At 30.7% G+C, this 11055-nt stretch overlaps 1 protein-coding gene across 5 annotated transcripts in view; it reads right to left on the minus strand.

The window, feature by feature from the left end:
• The window catches only part of LOC107452833 (pyrroline-5-carboxylate reductase 2), a 43711-nt gene that overhangs the window by 11206 nt on the left and 21450 nt on the right, over window positions 1-11055 (minus strand). For all 5 annotated transcript variants that reach the window (XM_043047243.3, XM_043047244.3, XM_087163932.1 and 2 more), the window contains exon 2: window positions 4440-4510. In XM_043047243.3, coding sequence (XP_042903177.1) covers window positions 4440-4510 — 71 coding nt within the window. The remainder of the gene's footprint in view (window positions 1-4439; window positions 4511-11055) is intronic.

Consider the following 11055-nt stretch of genomic DNA (forward strand, 5'->3'; position numbering starts at 1 on the left):
TTCTCAACGTGGTTCCATTCACAGGCGGCAGAGTTTTACGACAGATGTATACAAAAGTTGAACCCATGATACGACAAGTGACTCAATTCTATGTTGCTATTTTGAAAAATAGCTGAAACATTGCTGTACTTGTTGCCAAAAAATATGTTCCTGAAAGTATGAGTTCCTTTTTTAAAAAAGATAGGGAAACTTACTTTCTGGATACGTCTCGTAAATTCTAATAAATAAAAAAAACTGCTATGCCCACAGAATGAAAGTAGGAAAAAATTTATCATAATTAAGTCATATAAATTCAAATTAAATATTTTAATTGTAGAAAATTTATAGGTTTTGAACAAAAGCCTAAAATAAAAGCAAAACTGTGATAGTATAGGAAAATAAAATTCAATGCTTATTTTGTAATGTTCTTTATTATTTCATTTTATTAATTATTAGATTTTTTAATATCGTAAAAAATTTTCTTTTTTTATCGAAAAAGATCACTTAAGCAACAAAAAATTGAAATCTAAACTGCAAACAGTGAGCAGCTTAAAAATTCACGTTTTCCGCCATTTTATGAATTTCTCAAGTTGCAAAAACATTGCATTTAAATTAGAGATGTAACGAGTATTTGGCCCTTCTGTGAAAAATTCAGTTGGTTGAATGATCAGTCAAATATTCGGCAGAATATTCTTTAGAAATGTATTTTTCTAAGTTTTTTTTTTATTTTTGAATTTTTATATACTTTTTTTTTAAAATTATAATCATACAAGTCAATTTTGTCATTTTTTCGATACTTTGAGAATTGAGAAGGACTTTTTTCCATTTTTTGCTGTTTTCATTATAACCCAACAGAACGTCTCATACTATTAATTTATTATCACTCTTTCCCTGTACTGTAATATAAATAACCAGTAACATAGAAAAGTGTGATTTTCAGTATTAAAGTTTTGTTTCTGGAACTAAGAAAAATCTGTTTTTATTTTTTTTCGGCATTTTTATTATGACTCAGCATTTTTTTTAAAAATAAAGTTACTAACAAAATTAATTTTATAGCAATTTTTTTTCTTCTAAAATTATGGCAATAAGAAAAATTTAAATTACGATTTTCAGCATAAGATTTCCATTTAAAAAATTAAGAACGTTTTTTCTAACTTTATTTTCTTTAAATAAAAAAAACTTTTTTTTAGACATTTTTATTATAACGCAGTAATTTTTAATAGCATTTCTGTTGACTTAATTCTTTTTTCTTGGCTTTTTCTGGTAATTGGAAAACTGAGAAGTTCAGCTTTAAAATTTTCTTTCAAAAATTAAGATTGATTTTTATGTTCTCTGTTTCGATTTTCGACATTTTCAAAAACGTTCTTGATTGGCCTCATTTTTTAGAGTTAATTTATGAATACGTTTTTCCAGGAAATATTATTCTGAGCATTGAAATTTTAGTTTCAGTGTTGCTATACTGCTAAAAGATTTTGCTATTTGGCCCCAAGTGTACGGCGTTCAGTCGCTTTTTTTCTTCTTTTTTTACCGAATATTTGGTTTTTGACCAAATCACAATTCATTACCACATTCGACCAAATCATATTCTTTGCGGAAAAAATAACTAGGATTTACGATAAAACTGCACCGTATCAAAAAGTGATTACTTAATTGCGCGATTAAGAGTCACGTGTCGTAATAACATCATAGTTAAATAACGGGATCGTCAAAATCACGTGGAAAAGTATAGAAATAATTGGGGGGGGGGGAAATTACTTATATTTATGCTGAACTCAGCATGAATAAAGCGTGTCAAATGCACGATTTAAAATTTGCATGTCATAATAGAATAATTGGAATTTTTTATGATACGTGGGAATGCATAGCAATAACTGCCGAAAAAATTGTTAAAAAAGAAAGAATTTAAGAAGAAAAAAAAGATAAAAAATCACTTATATTTAAGATGAAATCGTCACAAAAAAAGTGATTATTTAAATGGGCGAACTGAAACTCGCGTCATAATAAAAATTCGGGATTTTCGAAATCACGTAGAAAAGCGGAAATAACTGTTTTAAAAAAAATAATTTATATTTACGATAAAATCGGGTTAAAGAAAGCGCGTTAAACGTACATTTACTAAAGAATCTGTTAAAATTGATTGTGTCAAAACATGATGACTTAAAAGTGCGATTAAAAATTGCCATTTTTTAACAAATTTTTATTGTGTTTAGAAGCTCTCGCGGGCCGCACTTCAGTAATCGAAGGGCCGCATTTGGCCCGCGGGCCGCAGGTTGAGCACCCCTAAATTATATTATTATCTTATTTACTTACTTTCAATTACATTATTATCTTATTAAAGATATAAAATGGCGTAAATATTTCCTACTCATATTAATGCTCAAAAATAAATAAATTTATATAAGCTCAAAGCCATTTTGTTTCTTCTCCACAAAAAAGAATGAACAAGCTCAAAAGAAAAAAAGCAAAGTAAACCGTTACTATAGCAACTTAATTTTATGAACTAGATCAAAGTTAAAAACTAAGCAGACGATAATTCTCACCAATATTTGTGGGGAAAATAAATTATTTTCTCTATAAAAGTTTACTTTGAGTACCGATTAAAGTAGTATTTATCTTTTACTTACTTTGGATGAGTAGGAAAAAGATATGTACATTGTACAGAAGGGTGTATATAAAATCAACGTTGGGATACCTGCAAGTGACGTGGTGTGGGTATCTCGATCCTGATTGGTTGTTGAAACGTGACATTCGTTTACGTTTTCACTGTTCTTTCCATTCTATTTCGTGTAAGCCCAGCTCATCAAGTATCAATCCTCATAAGTGACACATTCTTTTTTCTTTCACTAAGATTCGAGTTATTTTACTATATATTTTTTACTTATCACAAAGACTGGCACGAAGCCGTGTAGAACATAGAAAACTAATTATGCATTAAAGCTGCCAGGTACTCAAAACTAAAAATCGCGGTTTCCATAAAATACATAAAGAAATGATAAATCTAAATTATGTAAAAGACGTAGAAGAGAAATAATTATACTTTAACAAATTCGATTTGCGGTACGGCGTTGTATTTAATTAACTTAGTGACATCCTAACTTATGTGGAGCTACTTAGTCCGCCATTAACACACCGTTTTTGTTTATAAACGATCAGCCGGTGCTGAGATCATAGATCACGTTTCTGAGTATCAGCAATCGTCATCTCAAGTTGCAAGTACCCAATTGAAATGGAAAATTGCCACACTATTATTGACGACAATGATGCTTAATTAATGTTGATAATATGTATTAATTAAAAATTTAAAAAAATTCATTACAAGTTAATGATGTAAAGATACTTATTCATTTTGGGGATATTATTAGCCATATTATTATTGATACAAAAGTTTAATTAATATTGATAATATGTTTCGATTAAAATAAAATTTAAAAAAATACGCTACGTGAGGAAAAACAAAGTTAATGAAGAAAAGATTAATGGGAAATTCGTTTAGGGGAATCGTAAAATTTCTCAGATAACGCTTATCTGCGTAAATTTTAGTAATATGTACTAGTGGTATTACGGTAGTTTCTGCAGTTTTAAAAAGAAATCTAACTGGTTTTCCGTAGTTTCAGAAAATATTTTTCCTGATAGCAAAGATAGTTTATTAATATTTTAATGAATTAGAATTAAAAGAACATTTTACCACTACTAATTACAAATATTTTAAACAATAAATGAAAGGTCAGATAGAGAAATGTTTATGCTCCTTTAAAAGTCCTTATCAAGATCTTATAAGAATTCTATTTGTTTTCAAAATGTTGTCTTTAGTTTGCTGCCACTGATATAAGTATTTCGCCCAAAACTCAAATGTTGAAGGGTTATGCAGTAATTACCAAGTATACCTATATAGGTATATTATATTGATATATTTGGCGATTATTAAAACTGCATCAATACTAAGTTTTAATACCGATACTGTGGAAATACGAGTCTTACTGTTCCTTGAAAGGGATATCTACCGGAGAAAGTTACTTGATATTAGTAAATTTTGACTATTCGTTGGCCGCGAGCCATATCATCCCGCCAAGTGATGTTAAATACAGATAATCTCTATCTCGATGGGATGAACTACAAAAAACGTGTTTTGCTCAATCTAATAACGTAAAGTCACCGAAAAAGTTAAATTTTTTTTTTGTTCCAAGACAAAATTTTTTGAAAATTTTGTTTTGGACATTTAATGGTTTAACTTAAAAATGCCTAAAACAAAAACTTAGTTTTATGTCAATAAAATATCCTTGTATTAAACTTGTGTTTAAAAGGGTTTTCGTGTTATCCCTTTGAAGACTGAAAAAAAAAATTTTTTTGAAGAAAAAGAAAAACGTCTTATTGCTACAGTAAGGAAAATTAGATTGCTGTTATTAAGCGTTAATATTTAAATTACCAAGTCTAATCGAAAATATGTGAAGAACTTAACTTACTCTCATCTGCTCCAGTAATTGAACATCAACTCTAGGACAACTGCAAAGGATCTTCTCTGGTTGTGCAAGCTCTATATAGATTTTTTTAAAAAAGAAAAAAGTATTAGGCAAGCATATTGACTACAACTAAAAGTACGCAAGATTTTTTTTAATGGAAATAAAAAATTTGAAACCGCAAAACGTGTGGTTTAATAATATTCATATAATATTCATCATGTTTCTTATGAAATTTACTGTGCCTGTTGCTTACACCAGTCAAACTAATCTCCCAGACTGCTAAATAGTTACAGTTATTAAAAGGATTAACTAGTAATAAAATAATAAGAAAAAAGTAAACCATGAAGCTTCAAATACTGATATTTTCAAAATATCAAAATGAAAACAAGTTATGAGAGGATAATTTAGAATTACGCAATGGGGAATTTCTCTTCTATTAATTTGTTTGCCATTTGATATTTTGAATTTCTTCTTTTTTTTCAGAAATTGAAACTTCATGACTTAATCTAGGTTTGCCAGAACGCAATTTTTTTTTATATTTTTAATTATAAATTAGTTATGGGGGTGAAACAGAATTTGCGAAGAAAAATTTCTTCTACGATATAGCGTCTGCTTAAGATTAATTTCTGGAACTCAAAAAAAAAAAAAAAAAAAAAAAAAAAAAAAAAAAAAAAAAAAAAAACTGTGGCCACTAATTTGTTAAAATGACGGTTTGTTATTCTTAGTGTCATCCTGTTAACATTTTGGTTTAAAAAAAATTGAATAATTTTTCGAATTTTGAAAGGATACGCATTTATAAAGGATGGCCCAACAAAAATTGGACACTTTTTCAGAAATATATTGTGATAACCGCGTCATCATATTGTGAATTAATGAAGGTAGAAGGAGTGCATCGTAGATTTCGTATAACTGTTTAACTATTTTTTTTTACTATTTAAATTAATGCAAAGGAGTGCTAATATCAAGAACGACCATTTTTTTCCTTCTTTTAGTGGCATGAGTTATTTTACTCAGGCAGAGTGCTGAACAGGTGTCTAACCCCAGTGCTAACTATGAACAGCCTCCATTTTCACTATGAATGTTCGTTTCCAATGAATATCCAACTACTAGCATTAAAAATCGTAAGACTACACTATGTCCAGTTCTGGGCGCATCCATCCTGAATACAACTTTACATTCCTTTTAAATGCTCTCGAGTGAGCTGCTTAAACACTTGTATGCAGTTGTGTTGCTTTCCTTCAACCTTCTTTTATGACCATAAATTGCACAAACGGCTTCTCTAACGCTATAGCGCGTGTCCACTTTTTAAAAAGTGGAGTGAAATAATACATTTTTAAAAATTGAGTAGGTCCATTTGAAAAGTGGTATGAATCAGAGGCTTTTAAAGGTTATTGTTTGAATGAATTTAAATATATTGACAAAGATTAATCAATTTGGGAGAAGTTCTTAACACTATAATTTTAAGAAACATCAAAAATCAACAATGATTATGAAAATCGTAAGTAAGATACTTTTTAAACTCCAAATGGACTTTTATTTTCACAAATAACGGTTCATATATCATATGCTATTGCAAGTATCGACTTGCAGATCAGAAAAATAATAGTAAAAAATGAAAAAAAAAATGCCGTTTAGAGACCCCTTAAAGCTCTGAGCATGTGTTTCGTAATGCATTCCCCAACCCCTAAGTTATACACATTAAAAGGACATTAAAACTTTAAAATCTTGTACTGAAATTAATGCTAGTTGTATTTGATTTAATAGTTTTCTATTTTTAAAAAAACTGTTAATACCGTATTTTATGACCACTGTAGATAATTTTAGATCTTAGCTGGTATCAACAACTTCAATTTAGTAAAAAGCTTTGTTTGTATCCAAGGATCTTTCAAATTAAATTACAAGACTATGTTTATTTAGCTGTTTTCTCTTCTAAAAATAATTGAATCTCAGTGAAAACAGCTGAAATCACGCATAACCGACAAACATCCAAAACAGTGTATGAAAAATAAAAATAAAAAATCGTTAATATTTTTCAACACAACTAAAAAAACATTCTGAAGTAACTCAGCTGATTCGCTCTTAAAAGTTAGTGCCTAGTGAATTATTTTTTGAAAGTAGCAATTGCATCAAACATTAATAGTATTGTTCGTAATTTTGATAAGCTTAGTCTTCATTCAAACCGTTGTCTGATACAATATATACAGGTATCTCATTACTTAGCTTCACAAGCAAAATACAAAAGATTTGTTTATGGGATATTTAAGGCTCATCATATCCAGTTGCTTTTTGAAAAAACTCTGAATAATAAATGTTTTTTTTTTAAATGGTTGTTGCTTCTTCTCTCTTTGGAAAAAACACAGCATCTTTTTACCACAGCTTTTCTGTTTTACCTGTATCGTCCATTTAAAATTTTAGGTACAGAAAAAAAAGGGAACTCAGGTAAACCAAGTTCAAACATTGAAAATTCCTTTTCAAAATATCAAAACACAAACATATTATTGCAGAATTATACAAAGGAGAAGAATATTATCTTCTGCGTAAACATTAACTATTACATATTAAACACTATAACTGTAACATATTAACTATAACATATTAAACATATAATATATTAAACACTGCACAAACATACACTCTATAACAAAAAAATCGACGCACCAAGAAGGAGTTGTCCGATTGAAACGAAAATTGGTGGATAGGAAGACAATGTACAGAATAGCAAATGATTAAAAGTTCAGAACAATTGAATAATTTATTGCAGAGTTGCAGTAACAAGCTCAATAATGTGTTGACCCACCTCTAGCCTGGATACAAGCTGCGACACGGCGTGGCATAGACCGATAAAGCTCCCAGATGGTCTCTTGCGGTATTTCCTGCCAAATTCGATCCAATTGTCGAACGAGGTCATCAACATTTTGTGCCTGATGCAATCGCCTTTCCATCATATCCCAGACATGCTCGATGGGAGAGAGATCTGGTGATCTGGCAGGCCAAGGAAGAGTTTGACAAACTTGCAGACAGTTCATAGCAACACGTGCCGTATGTGGTCTGGCATTGTCCTGCAGAAAAACCAGCCCAGGGAGCTGCAAAAGGAACGGTAGCAGAACAGGTCTTAGGATGTCGTCGACGTACCGCTGTGCAATAAGTGTACCTCTAATGACGACCAAAGGGGTCCAACTGTCAAAGGAAATGGCACCCCAAACCATAATGCCCTGTTGAGGGCCGGTGTGGCGTGCAATAGTGAAGGCATGATCCCCCCTCTGCCCTGTGCGTCTCCAAACACGTCTTCGATGATCGTCAGGACACAGTTGGAGGAGGGATTCGTCTCTAAAGACTATACGTCCCCAGTCTGCATCATTCCAGCCTGATCGAGCGTCGATTTTGCGCGTCTTAGTGCGTTCTTGGAGCGTCGATTTTTTTGTTATAGAGTGTATTATCTTCATAATTTGCAAACAAAGTATGGCAGGATTCCATCTTTACTGCATTATGCTGCCAATAATTAGTTTGCATTATATTGAATTTTCAATTTTGAAGGAATTTTCAATACTTGTAACTTCATGGTTTACTTGAATTCACTTTTTTTCTGTACTTTAAACTTTAAATTACCTATGGTCCCAGTAACATAAGCCCTTCTGCTCGGCAACGGGTGCTAAAGTAAATAATAAAAAAAAAGACTACAGATTCCCTATAGGGTGTCTTTGGATTCATAATATCCAAGTTCTTTTTTTATTAAATACTACAAAAGCTCGGCCCACAAGTTGTTATAAATCACATTTGCGCAACGTTGATCTAATTAGCAATAGAAAATTGTGGATCGGATGGAGACGAATGCAAAAGAGCTCTAATAAATTTAAAGACGGTCTAATATCTTTATTCTTTGATATAATTTATTGCCATGCTTAGAGGATAAAAAGGTGTTTGGACAGTCACGTTTATGACAATTGCTTTCAGATGATAAAATTTATCAAATTCCTTTTGATAAAAATTAAGCAAGATAAATTTTTATCTATCGCTTTTTGCTGATGGAATCTCGCATTAAAATTTAATTCGATTTATGAGATTATAAAATATCATAAACATATAGTGAGCAATTTTTTCTTATTACTAGCTGAATACCCGTTCCCCGAATAAAATAAAAAAAGCAAGTAATCAATAGATCAGCACTGAACAACCCTACAAAATCATGCACAAAAATGAAAAGAATAATACCGCCATAATTAATAAAGCTGAAATAATTCTAATTATTTTATTTGTTGTCCTTCCTGTGGCTCTACGCTATTACACTCTATTTCATAACAGTCACTAGCCGACCCAATTTATGAGTTCACGACCTCCCACAGTTAGCCTGACGACAAGGGAACTCTAACCCATGATCCGTCTACCACTGAGGATATTTTACGTCAGCACTGCGGTTGGTGCAAACGGAATGCGGAAATCGTATTGACCAGTATTCGCTCGGATTCGAACCCGGATCACCTCATTGGAAAGCGAACGCTCTATCCCCTGAGCCATCACGGTTTTAAGCTATTAGACTTTATTTTATTTTATAACCGTCGTTGAGCAGCCGACCTAATTTTGGGTTTATGACTACTAACGTTCAACTCCGTAGCCTTATAATTTTGAATCAATCTAGAAGACATGGAAACGCCTGGATCAGTACCTCCAGAGGTATGATTTATATTGAGAACATGGAGGACTTTGTGACTCGACATACTTAACGCGCATCAGTCACTATTTACTACACGGGGAGTCTTCGGCTGGGATCGAACCCACGACCTCTTGGTCATATTTTTTGCAGTTCGTCCTATCAAAACAAGGATTAATTGCATTCAGTATCAATTGGCATGATTTTTTGCTCGAGGCCAACTCACAATAGTCAAAAGTTGCCACTATCAAGTAATTTTCTCCGGTACTTATTCATTTCGATGGGCCGTAAGATACCTATTTTCACAGATTCTGTGTTAAAACTGTTCAGTATTGATGGAGTTTTAATAAAAAAATATATCAATATAATATTTGGTACCTATCGGGCTCGGTCAGTACTCTCTAACTTTCGAGTTTTCTGTGAAATGCATTTACCAGCAGTAGGAAACTAATTCCGAAATTTTCAAAACAAATAGAATATTGATAAGGACTTTAAGGCATTTCTTTATCTGTTGTTTAATATACTGTTTAAAATATTTATAAGTAGTGGTGGAAAAAAAGCTATCTTAATTCTAATTCATGAAATTATAAATACACCACTTTTGCTACTACTTTACAATACAATAATACCATTTCAATTACAATAATATCAGTGGTACGCATTACCAAAATGAATCAAACGTCATTTGTGTCAATTTAGTATGAAGATTTTCTGCCGTATTCTCCCATTAAAGAATAAGTACCTATTTTTAAATTAACTTTTCAGTATATTGCTTATTTTTTTTTATTTCAATTAATATTTATTACCAACAGCAACTAAGCATCATTGGTGTGAACAATAGTATCTCGATTTTTAATGCTTCTGCTGCATGAATCAGTGCCACTTTTCCATTAGTTTTATAATTAAAAAATTAATTTTTTTTTGTCATTTTATATTGTTTAGTTTCATAGAAACACTTTTTAAAAGAATTATTATAAGCAAAATAATTACATGGTTTCGTTTCAGATAACTTTAGAAATACAAATTTGATGATGTAACTTACTGCCATGTTAGCGTTGATCATTAAAATTAACTGATATTGCTTGTAAATATAATTAAGCATTAAAGTACGTGCAATAAACTCTTTTTTTGTTGTTGCACAATAGAGCTACAAGCTAGCAAACACCATTGAGGTTATTTTTAAAATATTTGATTTAATATAATCGTTCGTAGTTTAGTTTAAAACAGTGGCTGACGCTTAACCAACGAGAACATTCCATTTTTTTTCAAACTGCTCCCCTTGACGATCTATTTGAAATTTTCGAACAAAATTTAAAGTCAAGGGCTAAAATTATACAAAATGTAGAATGATAGAGCAAAAAGTTCTGTAACATAATTAATATTCTCACTCACACACTTCATTTTATTATTGAGTTATTATTAGATTAGAGGAAAGAAAAAACGTAGTATTTAAAGTAGTAATATTAGTTTACAATTTACAGAATAGTTTAAGAATATTAAGCTGTCTAAAATTAAGGTATTTTTTGTTATTCATTTTGTATTAATAATTTTTTTTTGCTTTATTCTTACTTATAGTAAGTATATACTTCCTAAGTTCATAATTAATTCCTTACACGTTAGAGTTAATTTTAAGATTGTTTTAAGTACATAGGCACCAACTCTTTACATAGAATATTACTATTTTTTCGAAAACAATTGGAAACAAAATAGTCACTCAAGGACCTAACATTTTTGATTTTTTTTAAAAATCTGCTTCATTTAAGCACAAAATAAACCCCAATAAAAATAAGTTGCGAAAAAAAAGTTGAGAAATAAGTAGTGAAAAATAAATTGTGAAAAAATATTTGATAGCTAAAGTTTTAATGCTGTAATTATGTAACGAATCTATGTACACATTACTTAGCTACGTACTGTACACATTACCTATCTACGTACTGTATACATTACGTTGTTATGTAGACATTACCTAGCTAA

This window comes from Parasteatoda tepidariorum, chromosome 5 (assembly GCF_982258835.1).
Source record: "Parasteatoda tepidariorum strain Cologne lab strain chromosome 5, Ptep-v5.0, whole genome shotgun sequence".
NCBI classification, from domain to species: domain Eukaryota; kingdom Metazoa; phylum Arthropoda; class Arachnida; order Araneae; family Theridiidae; genus Parasteatoda; species Parasteatoda tepidariorum.